The sequence below is a fragment of the Dicentrarchus labrax genome, unplaced genomic scaffold, assembly GCF_905237075.1.
Source record: "Dicentrarchus labrax unplaced genomic scaffold, dlabrax2021, whole genome shotgun sequence".
In the NCBI taxonomy this organism is placed as follows: domain Eukaryota; kingdom Metazoa; phylum Chordata; class Actinopteri; family Moronidae; genus Dicentrarchus; species Dicentrarchus labrax.
Window position 1 is genome coordinate 21,524,368 of NW_026136714.1, and position 25,351 is coordinate 21,549,718.

At 40.4% G+C, this 25,351-nt stretch overlaps 1 protein-coding gene across 3 annotated transcripts in view; it reads right to left on the reverse strand.

Annotated features, from left to right (window-relative positions):
* LOC127376568 (spermatid perinuclear RNA-binding protein-like) overlaps nucleotides 1-25,351 on the reverse strand; it is a 71,810-nt gene that overhangs the window by 20,451 nt on the left and 26,008 nt on the right. For 2 of the 3 annotated variants that reach the window (XM_051423564.1, XM_051423565.1), the window contains exons 3-11: nucleotides 20,384-20,613; nucleotides 19,090-19,255; nucleotides 15,749-15,893; nucleotides 9,376-9,506; nucleotides 6,539-6,634; nucleotides 6,244-6,355; nucleotides 3,307-3,404; nucleotides 1,005-1,098; nucleotides 632-700 (exon numbers count right to left, since the gene is read on the reverse strand). In XM_051423564.1, coding sequence (XP_051279524.1) covers nucleotides 632-700; nucleotides 1,005-1,098; nucleotides 3,307-3,404; nucleotides 6,244-6,355; nucleotides 6,539-6,634; nucleotides 9,376-9,506; nucleotides 15,749-15,893; nucleotides 19,090-19,255; nucleotides 20,384-20,613 — 1,141 coding nt within the window. Of the gene's footprint in view, nucleotides 1-631; nucleotides 701-1,004; nucleotides 1,099-3,306; nucleotides 3,405-6,243; nucleotides 6,356-6,538; nucleotides 6,635-9,375; nucleotides 9,507-15,748; nucleotides 15,907-19,089; nucleotides 19,256-20,383; nucleotides 20,614-25,351 lie in introns of those variants that run through there. The other variant, XM_051423566.1, reaches the window with a different exon arrangement.

The window sequence follows — 25,351 nt, forward strand, 5'->3', positions numbered from 1 at the left end:
AGCACTGAGTTCTTTTACTCAACCCCCTCGAAAGTTGGGGGAAAAAAAAAACTTTGCCACAACACAACGTCATCCAACACTCTGAATTTGCCAATCAAATATGTGCAAGTGCACGTTCCTGGATGGATGAGATCATCTAAGGAAGACTAGACTGGGCTTCCTGGATCATAATTTATCATCTCACCCCTCGCTACCTGCCTGATAACTGACACTGGATCACTGAATGGGTGTCTTATATTTAGTACTCCCCACCATCCCAAAACACAAACTACATGTAGGTGCAATAGTAAATTGAGGCCACCACCATAACTTCACCAAAAGAAAACAAAGAAACTAGCACAGTGTACCATCTCCACCATGGGGAGGAAATGAGTGATGATTGTGAAATGAGAATAAACCAGACTCAAAAAAGTTTCATCAATCTTCAACATAATTGAATTCTGAATTGAATTATTATTATTTGGCTGCGTATTTAATATAAGGCCCCTAACTACCACATTAATCTGTCTGCCTTTAGTTATTTATATACCTTCACCAGACCAATATAGTGTGAGAGGTGAGAAGAAGAAGATTTAGATCATCTGAGCAAACTGCCATTCTTTGAAACAAGCGAGTCAATGGTCAAAGTCACCTTTCATCCTCTTGATGAAGTCTCTGTCATCTGACCCGACGTCCTCCCGGAGCCTCTTCTGACAGCCGCCTGCAGAGCGGAAACAAACAGACTGATCACCTGAAACATCTCACAGACAGAGAAAGGACACACAGATCATCTAAACATATTATTATTGTCACTGTCTATATGCAGAATGTGTCTAAACAGAGGAGTTATCCAAGCTGCTTTACAGGGCAGCAAAGAAAGATGAAAAGTACAATATAGTGGGGAGATAAAAATAGGTACACACACACGGATACATACAGTTGAAAACAGAAATTATGCACACACAAACTAAATTGCATGCAGAGGAACTGTCGCACAAACACCAACACACTAACTGAACACACACCTTCTAACAGCCTTGGTGAGGGCTTGCTGGCGGGGAGAGGATCCATATTCAAGACCTTGTAAAGCTGTCCAAAGGCTAGGAGGCGTAACGCATGCTAAAAAACACACACACACACACACACACACACACACACACACACACACACACACACACACACACACACACACACACACACACACACACACACACACACACCAGACAGAATAAGGGCAAATCAGTGTATTGGTAAAGCAACAGAACTGTGCACTCAGAGGAGAACAGGCAGCAACGATACCATTTATTCTCCGATCAATGGGCTTTAATTATCGGGGAAACTTGTGCGGGCGTCCCGACGTTTGTGTAAACCAACTTATTCTGTTGGGAAAGACTTCATGCATTATAGAGGGGAGGAATAAACACTGGGAACAAACAAAGGAGGAAAAGAAAAAGAAAGAAAAAATATTCTCCAGACTGGCAGGAAGGCAGAAACAGAGAGAGTGAGAGAGAGAGAGAGAGAGAGAGAGAGAGAGAGAGAGGAGGAAAAAATTAATTTGAGGATGTCTTCATATTTCTCTGCACTGAGCCCACATTTTCCACCCGGGGGCAGACTTTGTTGTTCCATGTGCAGTGGCAGCAGTGGCAGCAACAGCCGCAATAGCAGCAGCATTGGTGGTAGTAGTAGTGTCGGTGTGGGTGTAAACGGGGAAGAGTGTTCCCACGCTCATTAGGCAGCTAATTAGGCTGCCAGTTCGTCAAGCCTCCGCAGCAATGAGGGGCTGCTTATCTGAGGTCAGAGTCTGGGCTTCTGCGGCCACTCGGCTATTAATAGTGCTGACGTGAGCTTGGGGCTTCACCGGGGTGGCCAAGGACTTTCTCTAAATAACCCTCCTTCAATCAGTGCAACAAGGGGGAGCATTACTCGTCCGATTTCCTGGAAGAAATGCTGACTTTGGCGCAGTGGGCGGTGTGTAAGTACATCCCGGTGGGATGTTTCATGGTCTCATGAGTTGCACGGCAGAGGATGAGATTTTCCTTCCCAGCCCAGCTGATGATTAGGCTCAGTTAAGTAAGCGTCTGCGGCTGGTTTTATAGCAGGAAAACAGGAAGAGAAGTTTTATAATGCTCAGAGGGGGAGATGTTAAGACAACATCCATAAAGCAGCAGTTCAAATGAAAGACTTAATATCATCTAAGTTAAGTAAAGAGTATGTCTAAAATCAGAACACGTGAGGTTTTACAGCATCAATTCACCTCCAGGGAAAGCTCTGTATTTTATAGTTTGGATCATATCTCTGAAAACTCCCAACTTGGTTTTAAATGTCATATTCCCTAAATGATTTCCCACAAAGTGACGGTGTTTTCACAAATCTGTGCTTGTATTAAGCTGTTTTAATGTTTTTTCGTCCTGGACTTAAGGTCCAGGGTGACTTGATGGTGACTTTATCATCTTTGGGACCAGTTAATGCCTGGGCAGCTGTGGCCCAGAGGTGAGAGACAAGAGTCTGTTAATGGAAGCTTTTAATGTTCATGCCCCTGAAGCAGACAGGATAATGTTGAATGGGGAATTCTCCTATCTTCCTTAAAAGCTACTGCCAAAGTGCCCTTGAGCAAGACACTAAACAATCAACATTAAACATTAAACTAAAGTAATAGATAAAAGACAAATACCGTGGGTTCATACAAATTCCTTCAACTAATGGTCAAGAGATAGGATATCTAAAGCTGAGAAACACAACCAGTAGCTGGGTATCAAACCTCAACAGAACAGAAAAGACATTCTTCAGGTCATATGGACTCTACCAGGTGAGCTACCATGCACTCCACTAACAGTCTTTTTATAGATGGGCATATCAGATGTCATAATATTAATCCGATCAGCAGCTATTCTGATAACTGATTATTTCATTTTTCTTGGACTATATAAACTGGCCCATGTGCTTGTTCCTGTCTCTCTTCCAACGACCAATGTCCACATTACCTTCTTTTGGTTTGCACCTTCAGCACCTCCATAGCACATCAACCATACATCAACACACTGCTTTTATCGCTGAGAGCAACCCACCCATTGTACGTTTGAGCTAACCCGAGTTTTAATAAATTACTCTTGTCAGTATAACCTTTACATACACTCCCTTCTTTTTACATTACCTGAACCAGACTTTGACAGTGAATTTAGAAAAGAATGAACTGAGAATGAAACAAATCATTATAAACACTGTATAATGTTAGTATCATTTTACTTTCATCACTGCAGAAGAAGAAGACACTGACAGTAGTAGAAAGGGCTGATGGGTAAAGTGAGCTGCTCTGTAGAGTGGACTGACCTGTGCGCTGTCTGTGATGGTGTCAGCCTGCTGGGCGCTGAGGTCAGACAGGACGTCCCTGGGTTCCCTCTCACAGGGGTCACAAACTCCTGGACCTCCTGTAAAGGGAAACCACGTTAGTGTTTCCAAACCAGGTTCTGACTCAGAAAGGAGAGGCCTCCGAACAGCAACATACACTTTGAACCCATTTTAATATCAATAGAAAGGAAAACTCATGGAAATAATTGACTGACTCCTACTATGTGTACTCATGCAGCAGTAACTTGTCAATGATTCAGAGGCATTCAGGGAACAACCTGCCATTTCAACCCTCAGGGAAACCCTGAACCACATTTTAAAAATCCAATCACATCATCACAAAGGCTAACTTGCTGCTCTGCACTGATTGAACGTGGGAGTTGAAGGTTTTCCCAGATAAAGAGTGAGAAAAAGAGAGAGAAGAAATAAATCAGAGAACATCTTTGTATTTATTAGAGCTGAACAGGATTGTTTTATTTTTTCACATGGACTGCTCTAGAACAAAAACTAAATATCAGAGACTAAATGTTTGCATGATTTGGAAAACAATTTCCTGTGAAAGTTGTATAAATCTTTCTAAAACACTGTATACTCCATCACCTCATACAAAATACAAGTAAAAGTTCAATTTAACCATCATTCATATTGCTGTGAATCCACAGCCCGAAGGGAATCTGCACACCAGTTTAGAAACCATTTATGCAGAGTAAAATACTATTAGATGGAAGGTGTAGGTGATACTACACTGCATCATTGTTGACACTCGCAGTCTGCTATCCAAGCCATGAATCTTTAGGACATCCTTTGTGTAAAGAAAATGACGCCAAACACTGGGGGTTATCCTAAAACATATTCATTCAAGATTTTTCTAAATGTTTCTCCTGAGAATAAAAACACAATTTCTGTGCATGTTGGTTTCTTAGTTTATTTGCCTGCCCAAAGTGTTTAAAAAACCTTCTTCTTCCCTGGGCAGATTCCTTTTTTTAAACATTACAAAAATGCTCTTTTATTTATCAGTGCACATAAGCAGTGCAGAGAGAAAGTGGAGCAGAGTTGCCTGATGTTGCCCTAGAGTGAGAGAAAGCTTTTTTTTTTTTTTTAAGTTGGAGCTTCTATATTGTATTGCATGTGTTTACCAAGTTTATAATCTTGTTTAGTGCATTACCATGGTAACATTTGCTGATTAGCATTAAATAAGTACAGCTGAGATGGATGGTAATGCCATTATTATTATTATTATGTTATTTGTTTTGCAGGTATTTAGTCATAGCCCAAAGTATTGGAGCAGCCGCTCTATGCATGTTGAAACCTTTGGAAAAGCGCTATTGTAGTAAACATGAATTTTATAACAGATGCACTGATGGAATAGTCACTGATCACAATCAGCAGATAATCATTTTAAATTCTTGGTCAAATTACAAGCCTACATTTCCACTGAAATCCAGTAATACGTTGTACACAATCCTTTGTTCTTCAAGCGTCCTTGCTGCTTTCAATTTCACTGTCAAACTTTGTAATTTCATTTTGCTGCTCTCTGTGCAGAGAGTCTGATTACTGGATTCATTCACTATGGTCGACTCTCATCCACTGACTCAGCTCACATATATTAATTTCTGGCAGACAGAATTTCATCATTTATAAGATTAAAACTGTATCGAATGCATCTATCAAACAGAGGGCATAACATATGCTGCCTACACGAGAACCATGTTCATGTTCCACAACAACATTAAAAAAAACTATGCAGGGTTTAAAAACAGACTAATTTCCATATGAGTCAGTGTCCTGCCACCTTAAAAGCAACCTTTAACATTTAATAGTTTCTTTATCTTTTTTACCTCATGAGCCTTTGTTAGTAGAAAATACTGTGAAATATTTAATTTCCAGTGCCAATTAGATCCACCATATAAAAATGTAGGATTCAAACTAAAACCAAATTCTGCTCTGCCTTCAGCTCCTATCCTTGAAAAACTGAAAATGTAAATCAATCTGGTTATAAAAGGTAGCAGCAACCTGGCACCCTGTATTCCCACAGTGCTCCAAACAAGAACCCCTGAGGACCATGGATAGAAGCCTTTCCAAGAGTAAATGGCTGGTCCACCGTTACACAACCAGAATCTACAATGCTTCTGATTTGGCCAGACACTCTTTTCTAACACCTTAAAATAAGCTTTCAGATGGAGTCTGAGCACTATAATACCCTGATAATTGCGCTTTCCCTTTTTCAAAGATAGGAACATAAACCCATGTCTGCCAGGCACTGCCCCCGACCTGCCAATGTAAAGCTTTTTTTACGGTCTCAGTGAGTTCCAACCGAGAGCTGAAAACTCCCTCAGAGCCCTCCAGCTCTGCCTCCTCAGGAGGCGAACTGCCCAACATTATTTCCACTCAAGGTCAGAAGTTAACCTCCCGTGTTGAAGACCGCCTTACGCCCACTTTCTGATTCATCTGACTATTTGCCAGAACATCTTAGAGGCCAACTGCGCCAGTGTTCCCAAAACTGACAGTGGAGAGTTTTGCTACAACAAAGTGATTTTATTCTGTCAGTAACAGTTCAGACAGACTGATTTTAAAACTTATCACAAACTTCTGTTTCTTTTTCCTCTCTTTTCTGCTTGGGATAACTGCAAATATTTTTTCAAAATGAAAAATGTTCTACTTGAACACACAAGGTCAATTTGAAGATTTCTGCAGTCTAACACCTCTGTTTATATGATTCTATAAATTCTGTATGTGTAGGTGCTGGCTCTAAATCTTTTTTTTTTTTTTGGCCTTTTCATGCCTTTATACAGGCCGTAATCCCAGGGTTCATAAACAATGTTAAACTAGCTCTGGGCGATCTGTAGCCTAGAGATTAGAGGAGACAAAGTGTAAATACAAACAACATACAGAGGTTGCTGTGAATGACTGATCACCGACCTGGCAGGAGAATCCCTGAGGCGATGCACTCCATGACGCGACGCAGGGCCTCACCTGGACCTAGTGGCCGGTTACAGGTGGCTATGGCCTTTTCACAGATCAGCTCCAGAGGCTGCAGAGGGCGGACAGGGAGAGGACATCATCAATTACAGTCATGATTCTGCTCCTGAGACAGAGTTTACTACACATCCTGCACATACACACCGACAAATAAACGTTTTAAAGCCTGAGACATAAACCTATAAAATGTGTTCCCTGTACAACAAGCCATTCTGATTCTGTGGCCATCACCTACCCATCCTTTGAGAGGCTGCCACCCAGGCAGTCTGTTGCACATGTCTCTGAAAATCCTCAAGACGATGACACAGGATTTGAGATCTGTGACTCGGGCCTGAGGGGACAGACAGACAAAACTTAGCGACAGCATGAGGAGCATTTCAACAAGACATCAGTCTGGATGAGCAGCACAAACTCTGAAAATATGTGCCCATGACACTTTCCAGGCTGTGAAATATGGCTTTTTCACAACCCCTGTCAATATGGTGCTAAGACCATTGTGGAAAACGTTTAGCCTCTGAGGAGTGTAAACACGCAGTCTGGAATAGATAAAGTTATACTTTATCCTTTTGAGAATTAAATACTGGTACCAAGACCGGAATATGGAATAATAATAAAGACTATGCACAACAAACACTTTAGATGGCGTAGTTAGTCTGTTACATTTGGCTTAGCACAACTCCAACATCAGGTTCTTGCTATTTGAATTTTGCATCGCTATGACCTGTGAAGCGAGGGCGTGGCTGACCAGCTGATAGCTGAGCCAGTGCTCCTGCTAGTGAGCTGATCTGCTAGCATATTTACTGCCAGCTAACCACTGTGTGCTGTTATAAGAATAGTTATCTTACAGACCATGCTGGTTGTAGGTCTGTTGTTTTATGATTTTAGTAGGAAGTAATTTTGGGAAAAGATGTTTGTTATCTTTTTTACGACAGCAGCCTTGAGCTGTTCCTTTTACCATCTGATATTTTTCAGGAACAGAAACAAACAAAAGAATTTGAGAAAAACCCTGTGATAATATGTGAAATAAAGAGAAATGTGGTTTCAGATCTAAATAACTAGAATGATTGCATGAATATTCATAGTTCAAGTTATAATATCATATTTTTGAGGGATATTGACTTGCTGCAAGTTTTTATTTACTTCATTTCACATGATCGTTTTTACATCTGAACATTTTTGACAGTCTCCTATTAAATCTAATCATGCTCATACGATCAATCCTGCGCTCAACTGTGAAATGCTCTTTCTGTAGAAAGTAGATTTCTGTGCCAATTTCTTCAAGCATCCTAGACATTTATTGAACGTATATTAATACTCCACGTGTTGCCTAAAATAGTAGAAACAGTCATTTCTAAAGACAGTGGTATTACATGGTGGACCTCATGTCACAAATGTTTCACTGGACACCTGCCTGGAATAATAAAATGTGTTGAAATCTCTGTCCATGATGAATTCATTTACCAGTTATTGTTGGCTTTACAACCCTCCTCCCAAGGTTCTGTCAAAGCTAAAAGGAAGAACTTGAAGAATGTAAGGAATGTAAGATTGCGGCCATTTCAATTTGAACAGGATGACTATTCACAACAATAAAGTCATTTTATTCAGGCACATGGTGGATGGTGAATGAGATGATTGCCACTAATTGTATCTGCAGTTATAACAGATCAGTGGAGGTCCGCAGGTCATGATAGTCCTGTGTGAATATAATGAAACAGAATCCTCCTTGAGCTGCTTCACCTTCAGTCCACAGTGCAGGCCTTCACTCTGATACTTGGCATTCAGCTCTCCCTCCCTGTGGGAAGCTGCTCACTGCTTCACCTGACCTTGACTCTCATCTCCCTCCTGTGGAAGAACTCTTAGTTCAGTCAGAACGGCAGAGTTGCAGCTCATCTGAAACCTGATTTGTTGAAGAATCTCTTCATGACCTTCAGAGTTACAGAGTTACATGTCATGTTCTTCCTCTACTTTTAGGCTACTGAAAATGAAAATTTCTACGGTTTCATATTACACTCAGTTAATGTGGTTTTGATGTGTGTACACTTAATTGCTGGATACTTGTAATAACTTTGTCTCTAGATGCCACTGGATCCTACACACAGGCCCTTTAAATCATTGCAGAAGAAGAGGGTGCAACAAGATGTGGCAGTCAAACAAAAACAATGTAGAAAATGTTGGAAATATGGCATTTATGTTTGTTTCATTAATTCATTTGAGGAAATGTACAGTCTCCTCATCAATCACCTTATGTCTGCTGCAATTTTAGAATCAAATTTCCAGCATTTTTTTTATTTGCAAAATTGTAAATGTGCATAAAAACAGGTGGAGTTCAGTTAATCCAACAGTGGCTGCTGAAGATGACATCTATGTGATACTAAAATGTAGGAATGTAATGAAATATTGTGGGATAGTTAAATCGCAATAGAAATATGTGAAGACTGAAGTAGGTGAGATGAAAAACTAATCAGTCAGTATCAAACAGGGTAGCAGGGAACAAAGATATTAGTTTCACTTCACAAAAGGAAATGTAAAGTCTCATGAATCCAGTATTGAGAATTGTATCAAATAAAGTTATTGTTACATCCTTACTAAGAAGGATTTGTCAAATAAAGTGGCAATGTCTCTTCCAACTACCCCCCCCCAAATAAACAAACATGAAACCATAGTTAAATCAACAGATCCAAAAACATAGCACATAACAAGGAGTTTGTGGTGGTGGAAGGAGCCGTAGCAGCAAACTGTGTTGGCATGAGTATATTAGCAGAGTAGTGACAAGTGTCCTCCTGTAGGATATCATTGGATGTTACCTGCTAAACAGCTGTGAATGAGCCAATCATTGTGAAACATGTAATGAAACAGCTGCTGCAGATCAGCTGATACAAAAGCAGCTTTAGTACTCTGCCTAAACTCTATGCTTCATTAAAATTGTGTCTTTATTTATGATGAAAAAGAAAAAGGATCTAGGTGGCAATAAAGTATAGAAATGTAATTTTTGACAACAGGGTTGAATAATCAGGATAAGAGTGAGTGTAAAGACACTGAGAGTGACTGTGTCATCAGCCCAGCTGTTCTCACCTGGAACCATTTGGCATGTCGGAGCGAAGCCAGTGCAGCCTGGCACTTCTGCCTGTCCAGGACATCCTCCTCCTCCTCCTCCTCTTCCTCCTTCTCCTGCCTCTCCTTGCTGTCGTCCTGATCGCCCTCCTCTGGAGAGAGGGACAGGATGAGACAGGACAGACTGAGCGTGACCACGCTGACCTCCCGCACTCACACACAGACACACAGGCAGCAGGGTTGGATGGCTTATTATTAGGCAAACCCACTGATCTGACCAAATGAGCTAGGAGGGGGGGAAATTTGAGAGATTCCGTGATTTTCTGGGAGAGGGGGGTTTCTCATGCACAAGGCAGGATCTTTCATAACATTGACAGAAGGAACCGGAGTAGACATGAGCGCATGCGTCTTGCTGCCCGGCCGGAGTCTCACTCTAGATGCAGATCAGTGGCTGAAGGCGATGGAACACGCCAGATTAGTGTGTTATCAATTACGGCGCAGGACGAAAATGAGAGCATGGCAACGACTCGGGAGCAAAAGCCAGATTAAAGATTAAAATAACACTTTGGAACAAGAAGACTGAAATACTGGCTCAGGAATGCCTGAGATTGAGGAAAGGCAGGGAACATTGCAGACACATTAGCTATTCTACTTGAAGAAAAAAAAACATCCTGCTTTAAAAAGGCAGCTTGCTCTGCAGTTTTCTGGGGCGCCATGCTAGTATTTTCACTCTTGCGGGGTCGGTCAGATGTTTATGTTTGACTGAAACAGTCTCTCCACACCGGGTTCCTGTGGGGAGCACTCCTGCCATGACTGGAGGCCGAGCCATGGGAGAACGACAGCAGAAGAAGAGTGACAGCAGATGACAACGACAACATAAACATCTGAGAGTGAGAACGCCACCCTGGAAAGAAAGTGAAGGCTGTTTGTTCTCGGGAGCAGCTAAGGGGTGCCCACTGTGGGACGGTCAAGCAGACGAACAAAGGGGGGAACAGACTGCAGACCACACTGCAGAGCTCAGTAGTGAAGGCTCACACGTTATCAATGATGTCATCCGGGAAATCGAAGATAATGACTTCTCTGCAACTTGAAACATTAGCTCCATTCTTCAGCTTGCCAAGTTGCAATATTAAATCTTGATAAATGAACCATCACACTGGAATCAGTCCCATTATGGTTCAAAGATCTATTCCAATGAGCAATAGCCGCCAGAGATTAAATCACGGCTATTTTATACAAAGCTGACAGTAATGCTGACACAGAGCATTAAAAAAAGCTCCCACTCGTAGGGAGGAGGTTACACTGTAGTTTCTAATTCCAAATATACGCAGTATTCAAATTCCAATTCATCTGTCTGCGTGTGAATCATCAGCAGTAATGTGAGCTGAGGAGCGATGTGTGTGGTTTAGCAGTCTGTTGCTGTAGAGACCGTAGTGAAAGCTGAACAGGATGGAAGAGGTGGAAGACAAACGAAGGAGCCGATGAGAGACAAAGGGTTTTTCCTCTGTCACTCCTCCTCCAAGACCAAAGACTGAGGACCTTCATGTTCTGCCCATGGGACTTCTGAGTATTATAATGTACCACGAGAAAGAAAATCTGCAGCTAATGGCATGATTTGTCAAAGTAAACTGGAAGAGTAAACTTTTTTAATCCTGTACTTTTAGGTATACTCTCTCAGTTTTGCTTGCTCGGTGCACCTCAAAACAAATGAAACCGGGAACTGAAGTGAAACCCAACAAAAAGCAATTAAATTACTTTTGCCTGAAAAATACTTTTCTGGCAAGAAAACTATGGTCACTAAAAAGTACAGAAGTGGTTGTTGGGATCCTGTCCTTCCGTGGCACTAATCCTGCCAGGGTTTGCTATATATACACATACTGATGCTATATAAGGATGCACTCATAAAAACGTAAGGTTGAGCATTTCTCTTGTGCTGTCATACCTCAAATTCTGGACTGGACTCAACTTTTCAATAAGATGTACATTAAAACTGTGATTATATAATACCATTCTGTAATCTATGGAGTCTCGAGTGTGCCATGGGTATGAATTCAGACATTCAGCATTAAATTAATTTTAACGCTGAATTTAATCAATTATTAAATTGAATTATTGCACCGGATAAAGCTAAAAGTTCATTTTCATCAGCAGTCCGTGGGCAGAAGCCTCCAGTAATTAGCATGAGTTTGTAATATTTAGGAGGATAGGTAAGTATAATCACCTGAAAATAAGAATGATCATGTTTTCATTATCTTTAGAAGGAGCAGGATGTTTCTACAGTAGTAGAGTTTTGCACCCACCGTAAATTTCTCCTACACGCCTTGAAGGGGGGGATGAGGGTACGGTGTTTGTAATATGCAACTACACCTCAAGGTGACGTTAAAAATCCTACACACTGCACATTGAATACGTCAGGGCTGCAAATAACGTTTGTTGTCATTATTGATTGGTCTGTCAATTACGTTTTTGATAAATCAATTGTTTTGTCTTCGCTACACAGGCATGGTTTAACAGCTTTAACTAGGATTTTGAAGGCAGCTACGTTAGGTCAGGGTTAGAGGAAGGTGTTGCTTGTCAGAGGGCTCAGTAGATTTGTAACACAGCCTGAAACCTACCACAGTGCCTAATGATAGGTCAAAACATCATTTAGTATTAATACTTGACTTCCATAGCAATGCTCAACTTTCATCACATTTCACTATGCATATTATATATAAAAGTAAATGACTGATTAATGATTGTTGCTGACTGAATTTTTCCAACTATTAAACTAATTGATTCCTTGAATTTACTGTCTTCTTACACATTCCATCTTGCAATTACTTTGTATCTTGCTTTGACATTTAGTTTCCATTTTCTGATTAGTTTTCATCTAACACGTGCACGCAGAGTGCCACCTACAAATTAAATTAGGTCTAATTCACAGCAGCAACTGCTCAGTCACTAAACACTGAGTTATTTCAGCGGCATACTCAAGACTCCATAGAAATAATATTCTGTGGGGCTAAAAATACCTGAAAAAGGAATAACATGATTTGAACGTTAATGAAGAAAAATCTTCCAAGATCTTTCCAGCTTTTTTGTAAAGACGTGGATTTTTTTTGTATTTCTGCATTAATTTACTTTCCAGACATGTATCTTAGCATGATTGATAACCTTAACTCTTCCTTTCTTCCCTGGTATGCAGATGAACTGTGGAAGCTGTTTCCCAGAGGCAGGCCATGAAGGAACCATCACTCACAGGTCAAGACCACATACAGATAAGGACAACCCCCACTAAATTCTCCCTGACATCAGCTCGGGAAATTTTGATTAGTGACCAGGACATCAGATTAATTCAATTAACACCGTTTTTACAACATGAAATTATGGAATGTCATTCTGAGCCAATAAATAATATAACAATTGATCAACAGAGAAGGGCAAAGTAGCACAGATCTGGACATGGACTGCTGGTTATTGTAGTCATTTTGTACTTTTAGTTTATGTGCTCGGTAATAGACATGGACCAGAATTTCATGGTGACCCAGAGAGAAGTCCAGTCAACAGAGGAAGGGGGGAGGGGGGGTAGAGGAGCATGTCTGAGGCAGAGAGTGAGTGGGTTGTTTTGATTTGGTTGTCGGGGAAGCCCCTTGTACCCGGGGTTTCCTGCTGCTGGGTGGGGGGAGCGCCTCGTCAGCAGCGGGGCCGCAGAGAAGTCGCAATCCACACAGCGCGCTGACCTGCGGAGCTACGGCAACAAAACCAACAGTCAGTGAGCAGAGGCCAGCTACAGGAGGTACACTCTAAAGGATTTAGATTCAGGATTCATCTAAGAGCCAAAGGGAACTTGTTAGACTGTTATGGGTTACTCACCAAAAAAAAAATTCCTTGATGGAATCCTTGAAGAACCCTCAAATATGAGATGTTAAGTGAAATAGCACAAAGAGGGTTTGGGTTCAATATACACACATACAGATGGGGACAAATTAAAGTTAAAACCTGAATAAAAGAGTTGAGAAACAGATCAAATGTGGATGCTTCAATGAACCAGCCCTCATTGAATAGTTTAATGAGCATGAAAATGAATAAAATGCTACGGCCTTTACAGTTACCAGATCTCAACCCACTTGAACACTTATGAAAGATTTTGGACCAACATAGCACCAAACAATATCATATAAACTTTTATCTTCAAATCTATTTAATGATGTCTGTGGCTGTCTCCGATACATACTGTATGTCTGTTATGTTTGTTTCTCTTTCGATCTACTGTACTCTGGTCTCTTTAGCAAAATAAATCTTGACCTTAAGGATTCTTAATGAGATTATCTTTACCTTTTATTTTGACAATACATACAGGCATTGTTACACTTAAATAAAATGCAATTAATAAAATGTTTATAGTACTTTTAGTTGTAGCTTATTTGCGGTCCTTGTCGCTGATTAGACTTTTGAGGGATAAAACACATAGTAAAACATTAAAACGCATAACAACATACAATAAAACAAACATATATAAACAACCACTATAAACAGTAATTGAAATAAGAAGGAAGATTCACAGATTTGGTTTTGTTTAAGCCGTAGTTTTTGCCTCTTAATTAGTATTGGAATGTTTACCTGATTACCTGAGGAAATAAAGGATGTATATAAGAGTTCCACAGACTTGGCAAGGAGTGTCGAGGCTGTTCTGGTTGCTCATGGGGGCTTAACTTCATAATAAGACACTTCATGTTGGTTTTCCTTTCATATAATTTGTCACCCATCTGTATACATAACCTAATGAAGGTAGGAGGACTGAAACATTCTTAATAAAATGAGTAAAGTGTGCAATATTTGTTTTGTTTTCCCACACTCAGAGTTTTTAACAGGCACATCGGTCAGTAACCACTTCTGGTGTGCATGAACTTGACACACCAGACACTGACACTGATGTCATGGGATCAACTGAACTGATCCACTTACAAGAAAACACTCACCACTTGATGTCGTTGAACTACAAAAACACTTCACAGTCACACAAGTGGTCTTTTTGTCTGTAACAAATGATCTTTGGGTGAGTATAGACAGCAGCTCATAGAGAGAAAGTTAACCAGCCAACTGTAGCCAAGTAACATTTTGGATGGACCTCTAATGATGACTAAAAATTAGAAGCATTAATACATTTCTCCTTGCTACTAAAAACAGTGAGACAAAATAAAAGATTCAGTAAGATATTTATTAGCCTCTGATCTTTGCAAATGCAGATAGATTTTGCCAACTTGGACCTGGATCCAAAATGGAACTGACTATCGAACCCAAACCCTAGGCAGAGAGTTCATAAACTGTGAATAAGTGGATTCTTCTGAGGAACCATCAAGGGGAACTCCTAAGGTTGTAATCTTAATAACGTATTGAAATTCTTCTATTTTACTAAGTGTAGGAAACACTTTCTGGAATAATAATCAATTCTGCTCTTGTTTGTGTGTCTACAGGAGAGGTAGAGGGACAGTCTTTGCTTATGGGATTTCACACAAACCCAGATGAGACAAAAAAACCAAAACAATAACAATAACAACAGTGTCCTTGTTGTGTTGACAGGATGTTGAACCTGAAGGGAAAATGGTTTTCTCCATGTTTTGACTCTGCACTCAACAGCTGTGCATTGGAACTGCTTCTCTCCTGTTTAGCAAAATCCATTTTTCTACCTTTGGTGATGGCTCGACTCAGTCTTTCTCACTGGGAGCGGACCGCAACGAGACCCGCTGTTCCATAATGGCAGCTCTACTACTGTCTCGCCTTTCATTCATTTTTAATTTCATTCCCATTCGTGAGAGAAAACAAACACAATCGAAGCACTCATGCTAAACGTCAGCTCATGACTTACAGTACAGACACCTGACAGAAAGGATTTTTTAACAGCTACTGAGATGAATTGTCTTGTACGTCTCCTTTTTTAATTCCTTAAAATATATCTGTTTCCAGCCTAAAGTTATATGTTTTTAACATGTCGGCCAAAAGGAACTACTTCCCCACTCAGATTTTTGGATTGCTGAATCCTTTCTCATCAGATGCAGGATGATACAAGAGGACACCTGAGACGACGTCTCCTTTTTCGCCGGTCCCAACCCAACACATCCCCAGCGGAAATCATCCTGCACCGGCCATCTGCTATTTCCACCACACTCGACCCAGATCCATATCTTCCCTTCTCCTTTTTCCCCTGTTTGCCTCTCAGCTTTCAGTCCTCTGAATGTATCATCCCCAGATTATCTCCCAAATCGAGCTCAGGTGTCTCAGTACTTTTATACCTTTACATTCCAGTATGACTCTCTCGCAGCCCTCTGTCATATAAAGGTCAAATAAAAACAGGGTAACCATCCTCCCAAACAGGAGGCACAGGAGTGGGGGTAGGATAGAAAGGAGTCAATACCTTCTTCTGTGGTGCTGTGTTCCTCCCTCATGGCTAAGGAGGAGAGGGTGATCTTCAACGTGAGTTGGGGGTCTTTGGTGCTGCATACCCGGATGGCTGCCTCAGGCACGCACGACTGCACCTCGTATTTGTCCTCCGTCATTGTCTGCAAGGCAGGGCTGCACGATTAATTAAAAATCGAATATCACAGTCGCAACACTGACTCCTGCTGTTCGTAAAGATCTTTGTTGGAGGATGTGTTTCGGAGGAGCTCTCTGAACAAGGTCTTGTAATGTGCAGAATCACTGGACTACAAATAAATCATTTTTGAAAATACATTCTCAAAAATATTTTAATAACCATACTTTCTTTACCTTAACTACAGAGATAACCCAGCCATTATTAGAAAAAAGGTTGTTGTGCTCAAAGAAAATACATAAACAAAAAATGAAACACAGATTGGTCAATAAAAATGATTAATCCCCTTGCAGTGGGGGGCCAAACCATGGACAAGACAACGCACATAAACCCTCCCCCTACACGTTAGCAGATGGGACATGGCCAGTACTAGTAATAATATTACAGTACTGATAATACTTCCCCCAGTTAATAGTATCGTAACAAATTACAGATACAATTTCAATAAGAATATCACAGTTACCTTTAACTTTCCATAACCACAACAAACGATCTGAGGGAACTTTGCTTCCATTTTGTTTTTTTCGTTCGCTGTTAAATAATCGTCAATGACACTTAAAGGTCCAGTGTTACCCACAGCTATGAGGATCAATTGGCATAAATTGAATATAATATGCATAACTACGGGTATGTTTTCATTAGTGTATAATCACCTGAATATAGGAATTGTTGTGTTTTTGTTTGTTATCTAACTATGCCAGTTTTTTACTGATGGTACTGATGAAATTTCATTACTTGGATAGTTATTTGTGAGTCATTATTTACAGTTTCCATACAAAAGAAAGAAAAGAAAAGAAAATCATCATTTGACTTAAGCATAAATTTGTTTGTCAGTACCAAACAGGCCTTCCTGTTTCCTCCACATTTAAATCACAGTATCCACTCCTGTTGTGATTGCAAGACAATTCCCAGCACGACAAACTATCTTGTTTTTCCTCAAGATTCGTGTTACCTTCAGTGGCATGTTTTCAAGTGCATTCTCTCTATATTGTCTCCATAAGAAATGACCCCATCCATCACCCCCTCTGCCTGTCAATCTCTCCCAGTTTGGCCCAGGAAATGAGAGCTTCAAATGGTTTCCTCCATTGATGATGAAGCACGCACGGCAGCTATGGCAGGTAATTAACTGAGATGGAGGCACAGGAAGCACATTAGGCTCTGTGTACGTCGGCACTGCTTTGTTAGCTAGCAAATGTGTGGGGAGGGGGGGGACTGAAAACCCATTTGAAGGGAAAAGATCTTTTGATAAAAAATTTTGCACAACTCTGTGGCTCAGAATTGAGATTGGTAAAAACACACAGTGCTCTCAAGGTTACTGGGATGCATCATATCCTGTGCTGTAAAGAGAGGGTCCCGGTGGTCATAAGTTGGGGTCTGAAGATTATACTGCAATCTGGCCTTTAAACATCTCACGGCGACAGAATGGCAGAGATAAATCAAGTATAGTCTCAGTAGCACAGGACACTTCCTTTTCATATCATATCATATCCACTTCAAATCATTTCCTCAGCATCCCCTTCTTCTACTGACTAAAAATAAACCTTTCATCTGGTTTAAGAATGAAAAACATTTTCTCCCTGAGAAATTATTTATTTCGCCTAAAAGCGCCTCTGTAATACATCATTATTGTGGGGACAGAAGTATGTTGGAATCCATTCAGGCTTAAAATGTTCTGTACTGTTTGTGTTGTTAATGATTTACACTTGTTCTGCTGGATTAGAGGGTCAAATAATGACTTGAAATGACTTTATCTTTATTGAATTATTCTTTTATAATTAGGTTGAGTTGAAATGTCAGTAATACAATATATTTGCGTTTGTTTTGTTTGGGATGTAATAGTAGGCATGACTAGTATTTTTGCAGTGGTTTTCATTGAATTACCAAGGCTAATTCATCTTATGCTGATTTTACTGAACACCTGGCTGCTTGTGATTGAGTGTGATCAAGACCGCACTCTTAACACTGCTTACACTGAGAAGGACACTTGGTGATATGGAGATGGCTTGATATTTAAACTTAATTTGAGTGGTTAGTTTTGTGAATCTAGTTCATGTCATGCCGTGTCATTGGTATTCAGCTAGTATGAGCCAATGTGTTTACATACCGGTATTATTTCTCCCTGTGTTCCTTCGTTCCTTTCATTCTGCCTACTGCTCATTTTGAGCAAACAGACATTAGTTAAAGGTGTGTAACTCCGTTAATATCCTTCTACAACTATATATTCTGTGTGTCAAATACTGCATTCAATGTACTTTAACTGAACAATATTTATTTTCAACATCTTTGGCCCTACATGTAATCATTTTTAATTCTGGTCCATGTTGAATAAGTAAACCTTTAGCTGCGTACCATCCTTTGTTCTGTGTATTTTAGGTTGTATTTAAAGTATTTCTATTTATCTTTATTTACCAATTCAGTCTAAACATTTATTCAAATTTTAAATAATCTAAAGCGTGTTTTTCTAATACCCTGTTGTCCTGTGCATATCTGATTGAATTCATATTGTTCTGAATCCAAAATATCTATATCTTAAATTCATTTTTACAACAAATACAAAAGCATAATTCACTAAAATGTGTGAAATGTAGGGTTGCTGTGTTGTTTAATAATGTAATCTCAGTGCTTTGTAAATACACCCACATATCACAGCTGACAGAGGATGTTTTTGTTTTAAAGGTTCCTTTCACCTTCTGGTATTTCTAACTGCAAGTAAAAATATACAAATCACCACTGAACAGTATGAGTCAAATTATGTGCTTTGCACTCTTTTACGACTAAATATGTACATATAATGCTTTATTGCGAATATATGATATATACTATGTATTATCTGTATCCAAAGTAAATACTGTGCACTGTCTACCACATGTCTTTGTAAATCTCTGTATGACTTGCACAAGTATTATTATTATTATCATCATGTCCTGCTTTACTTCAGGGTGTCAGCATGTCTCTTTTCCAATGTCACCAGACAAACTCTTTTATCACACATAAAGAACTTCTGGTAGTTCTCTGTGGACGAGTGTTTGCACTGAAGCTCAGATCACAAAGATGCTTTTTAAAAGCCTCCCCACCCCAAGGTTGTATCCTCAGCTATGTTTTTATGGCTCATTTTGGATGCACAGTGCTGAACGCTGCAGTGCTGGAGGTGTGGCGGGGTGTACCTGGATCTGCAGGGGGAGGTTGGCGCTGATGGTGTACAGCAGCGGTTTGGTGGGTTTCTCCCTGCACATCAGCACCAGTTCCAGGTCCATGTCCCCTTTGATCAGCAGGCCTTTGGCCACGAGACCGACACGTGTCACCCCGCACAGTACCGGTGTGCCGTCCGGCCTGAGGGTAAATGGATGAAAGCCAGCGTCAAAGTCTCTGACAGCCATACAGAGGTGATAACACAAAGGCCTGAGAATGGGTCCTCAGCTCTCACTGCAGTGAACAGCTGGTCATATTTTTAAATGTAACTACTACATCTCATTATTTCACAACCATTAAAGTGTCACATGCCATATGAACAGTGAAAGATCATTGACTAATATAGTTCTTCTCTTCATACTAGCCATGAACAGATTCCTTTCTAATGCATTCAAATGTAAAATCTATGTTTCATTAGCACGAGTTAGAAGAATGAACTGTGTATGTTCATCCTGGTAGTTATGTGAAGGTTAATTGCTCATGTTTTGTCCCAGCAAGAAACCTATATGTGACTGCCAGGATGGATCCCTCTGTAGTAAGGAAACTGACTGCAGAATCACCTCAAATAAGAATGAGCTGTTTTATCTATAGAGGGGGCTCTTCTGCCACACTGAATCGCATGATTCTACAGTAACCCTGAACGGACAAACCAAACACCAGCTCTAGACAGGGCCTTTGATGTTTCTCACAGGTTTCGTGGTCACTGTTAGCGTCTCTAAGAACCTTGGAAGTCTGAGCTGTATTCAAATGGTTACAATCTGAAATTTCACCACACTGGTCCTTCTTGATCTACTCCTACATATCATCAACAGTACATTCTTTTTCTGCCCTTGTTGTTGTTGTGAGGTTGATTTATTTGTATGAAATCAGCTCCCCACTGTATCTCTATAGAGATGATTTGTTAATACAGAATATCTGGATGGATGTTTAGGCCACAATCCAAATGTTGAGAATTTATGACTGTTTGTTGAGCTTGTTTAATCATCCAATCATCACACGTACCCTCCCGATTGAAGATTTACAGCTGAACACATTTTTTATGAGGGAAACGATATGGCACTGTGCTGAAGAAAAGGCTGAAGATACAAAAATAAACTGGAATGAGCATTAAATTCACTTCATCTTGTGCTCTGAAAACAAGTCCAATTAGCAGTTTGGTGCATAACTGAACTGTAGGAAAACACTGTGCTATGCTTAAAGCAGAATCAGTGCTTTTAATCATCACAGTATAAACAACCACAAAATAAGAGCACATACAGCAGGACGTACTTTATCTCAGTAGCGTCTTTCTCCACTGTATTGTCCCCAGCCTCGTCATTGGTGGAGGTCTTCCCTGAGGATTTGCTGAGGCCATCCATCCAATCAGACACTTTCTTGAGGGCTCCCTCCACAGTGGACACCAGCGTCTGGACGGCCTCCAGCTCCTCTGGTGCCGGATAGATGCTGGCGTGCTTGGCCATGACATGGCGGTCGTCGTTTGCAAATGATCGGAATGACCTCTGGGTTCAGACGAAGGGAAACAGAGACATTATCATTTTTATTTTTGCCATGTTTTCATTTCAGTATGAATCACACAGAGTGAGCTGTTGGAGGCGCAGAGTGAAGCTTGAGGTCATTTAGAGAGGAAACATGTCTACTGATGTACCTAAATGGGCTTCTGTAGGAATCAAACTTGTGACCTTTGCAGCTTGTGACCTTTGAGATGGTCAGTTTGCCTAATCATTATCATTAATCAGCATAAACATCAGCCAGGGGAATGTTCTTGATGGATAAACAGTCAGTGAGCACCTACTGACTTAATAAGTAAAAAGAGCCTGATGGGTGTTTTTATGTTAAAGTATCTGAAAACCTCATTTCAGATAAAGTATTTTTTCTACAATATCAAACATATGGACTAAATAAGAAATTACCAAAGTCACAAAAAGTTACAATTTTTTTTTTTGTGATGAATCAATAAGAGTTTACTCCCTAAAAATGCAGCATATCTGCTTTACTGGGGTGAGATTTAACTGAGAGATCTTTGCCACATAAGCAAAAAACCAAACAACTGTTATCCGGTGTCTTGATTGGGCATGTCAGTTATAACTTAACGAGTATGATGCATACTTAATATTCAAACCACGGATGTGCTCTCTGAACCCGACATGATTCAACATTTCATTATGTTTCCATAAGGCTATATATTACTGAATAAATGAATTCAATTTCATTGCCCATCTACCTGATGTAGTTAGTAGCTGTTACAGATGGGATGCAGGACACCCGTGTCCGCCTATGTTCACACTACACCACTGCATTTTAAAAATGCTAATTTTGCATCAACACTAGCATTTCCAGGTTGTTTTCCTAAGGACTTCAGAACAGACACAGCCCTGCTGACCAAATCATTTCTAATAGTTGCAGATTGCAACTATTTCAATAAAGTTGTTGATATTTCATTTCTGCCAATAGATCCTCCTAAATATTACACACTGCCCCTTCAATGACAACACTGTACAACTTTACTTTGTGCATCAACGTTTTGCAAATGCATGGTTTTTCCTGCACACAGTTAACTTCCAAACATGCGTTTTTGGATTTATCCAGTCAGAAGTTAGAAAACATATTGTTATTGAGTAAGAAAAGTTTTAGTTTTAGTGTGAACAGAGGGCCAAAACAAAGAGATAATTATGCGATTTAAATTCAGCCAGCGTAATGTGGACATCTCTCTTCAGTCTCTTTTGGTCTGGGGTTGTTATTCATGGTTTGGGTCCCTTAGTTCCAATTAAAAGAAATGTTAATGCCATTGCACAATTTTAGACAATAGTGTTGTTCCAAATTTATGTCAGCAGTTTGTGTTTGTCTCTTTCCTGTTTCAACATGACAATGCCAACATACACAAACCCAAACTGGGAAAACAAGAGAATGGTTTTCCCTGTTTGGTGTGGAAGAACTTGACTGTCCTGCAGTGCCCTGACCTCAGTCCTATGCAACACCTTTGGTAAGTGTTGGACCTCACTAATGTTCTTGTGTCTGAATGGGGTGGTTTTAGAATCATATGTTCAACAATCACATATGGGTGATATCTTCAAGTGTCCACATACTTTTTATATAGATAGTCCAAACTAGACTTCCACACACTCATGCAATATATAACTTTATTTAGCAAGCTTTCTGTCTATCTAACTGTCATACCTTCATCATGCTCTAATGAAGGTCAGAAAGGAGACCGAAAGCTTGCTAAATAAAGTGATATATTGCATGGATCTAAGTGTATGGAAATCTTGACTGAGTTTGGACTGATGCTTTGAGCACCTTAGCAAAGATTTAGCCGGGTAGAGCAGTTGTCATAGCCAGTATAATCACATGTCTGATATCTGCTTTTCAAAGCATATTTAACACATATCCAGCTGTTTCTTCTGCTATCAACCTGCACACTCTGTGGCCATGGTGGTTTTAATGGTGATCAATACTGAAGGATCAGAAAAAAAAGATCATCATTGTGATTCATCATCGAACACCATCATCAAAGCAGTGTTAGCTCTGGGTAATCACAGAGAAACTACTCAGTGTTTGCTCGCTTGCTGGGGGAAGCAGACGAAATCCAGAGAAAAATAGATTTCTTTGAACATTAACACACTGTTTTTAAATTTGACGCCCGGTGTTGTTTTCCTCAATTTCCTCCTCAGACATTCTGGTGAAAACGCTGGAGCTTGTTTTTGTGTCAGAAATGCTCTGCGCGATGACAGCAACACCTGAAGCGACCTGTGCTGCTGCCAATCTCTGCGTGGCCTAGATACAGCCGCCGTTACTTAACATTAACATTTATGACATGTACTTAGGGATAGAGCCCATCTCTCTGAGGGGGAGAAAAAAAAAAAGGCTGATGTGCAAAATTAGCTCTGTGCTCGTTTTTACAAGCCTGAGTGCGTCCTTCCGCCGGCTGAGCATCACGACAGGCTTTCAGTCCAAGGTCAAACTGCTATCCCTCTCTCAATCATCCCTTCCTCTTCAACTCCGATCCTCTCTTTCCCCTTTTTTCCCTCTCCTCCCTCTCTCCCCGCCTGCAGTACGTAAGCACACCCTCATTACGGTGAGTTATTTATGATGGTGCTTTAATAATTCATGGCCACAAGTCTCGGGGGCTTGTGCTGAAGTTGCGAGGGTCATTCATCACGACCTAGCTAATCTCTCGCTGAACTGCCGAGGGCATTCGAGGCTGTGTAGCGGCAAGTGTGGGCAGCGTCAACAACCATAACACACAAACGTACACACAAACATTAACAAGATCTAAATGAAAGATTAAGACTTTCACAGCCTCAACACGGATTCTGGATCCCAGCCCGGCCCGCCATCAGGCCGCTTCCTTTTATTTGTTACCTACAAGACAGCTGGGAGTTCAGACTGGCACCGCAATTAGAGGATAATGACATTCACTGCTTTAATTAATTGCATTGCAGGGTTTGTCGGTGGATGCCATTTACTTAAATCTGACACACATATCAGAAACGATTCCTTTAACATTTTCTTTTCTCTGTCATATCACTGGGGCTTATGACGTCTTGTCATGGTGTGAACCCAGCTTGGTTTATATTATATATGAAGAGTCTAGAGCATCTGTGAAGGCAACATATAACCAGCACACAGAGATTATTATTTTCCTCATATATTTTTCTACAAAATACTGATCTCAATCTATGTGACAGGAGTAATATACACCATGATGTATAGAAAAAAAGGATGCCATTTGATCAAAAATATTCATTTAGTCTCTACAAGAAAATGTTAAACACTTTTTCTATCAAAAAACTACTTACTGTACTTTTTTCACTCATTTGTCAAACACAAGGTTTCTTACACAACCACCATTTTAATACCCAAAACATCCAACTAATCTGACTAATCTGAACTAAAGTGTCTGGAAAAAGTCAAACACTTCATCAGGGTTGTCAAACAACACATTGATGTGTGACCAGTGGTGATATGTTTTATGATGACCCTGATGAATGTGTTGGTTGTTCCTAATCCTAAAACTGTTGCTGGACTTTTGACTTATTCAGACTTTCAGACAGAGAGGGCTGTTGGGGTGAAGGAATTTCCCTTGCAGTGATTTAGAGTGGCTCAACAGTGCTGTGTGTGGTATTATTGCCATCTTGTTGTTGCTAATTACTCTGTAAGGGATGCAGCAGAATAATGTCTCATCTCAGTACCTGCTTGCAGTGATCACCTGCACTTTCCCTCTCCATGCCTGCTGGGTCTGTGACCTTGTTAACTGGCGACTTTCAGATGACTATATTAACTAACTGGTGACTTATTTCAACTGAAAGTCGCCAGTTAACAGGGTCACTCATTAAACCGAAACACTGGTGAGCTGCGGGATACAAACGGCACAGCTTTGGTGAATTGGAATGATTAGCGGACCAGTCTGCATTTGCTGCTACATCACTGCTGGGGTTTCCAGTTGGGAATTTTTTCGCTACGGACTTTCTCCTGTGTGTTTTTGTAATACTGGGCTGTGAATTGAGGGATATTGCATTATAGACAGTGCTTCTGCTGTGTCGGATCTCTTTGGCCCAGCCGCTCTGGAACACTTCTCCGTTTTAAAAAACAATCACTGAACATGACATCATGGTGTGACGTCATGTGCGGTTGTGGATGTTGCTTGCCATCTCCTGCAGTTAGCTTGTCAATAGCAGGGTATAACATTGTTCTCAGACATTAAACCACCTGAGGAAACCTAATGGTTTTTTCTTGTTGACAATGGTATCATGGGAAAATCTCATTTTTACATAATTTACATTACATAGTGTACAAATGTCACAATTTGGATATCAGTGCAGTATTCACATTGAGGTCATTAAGAATTAATCACATTTACAGACAATTTTAAGATTAAATGACACAGGCAGTGATGCTGTAGGCATTGCTCCAACTGTTTTCAAACAGTCTCCTCTTTGCTGACCGTCTGACAGAAGCTTTAAATCAAAACCAGGCTGGGATAGTTTTAAGACCTTGCACTGTGTCTCATTCGTCAAAACGTACTTCTCATTCAAATCCATGGGACATTGTTTGCGTTGTGTTGTTTCACACATGATGGTGAATGGGACTTCTGTGTTTCAACATGGGAAAAAAGGTGTGTTGACACACCGCTTGTTACCCTGCTGCCTAAAACAGTCCAATATCCCTTTTGTCTGACAAATAAACTCTTAAGCTGCCAGAACATTTGTGGCTAAAAAACACACAACATGAACAAACGCC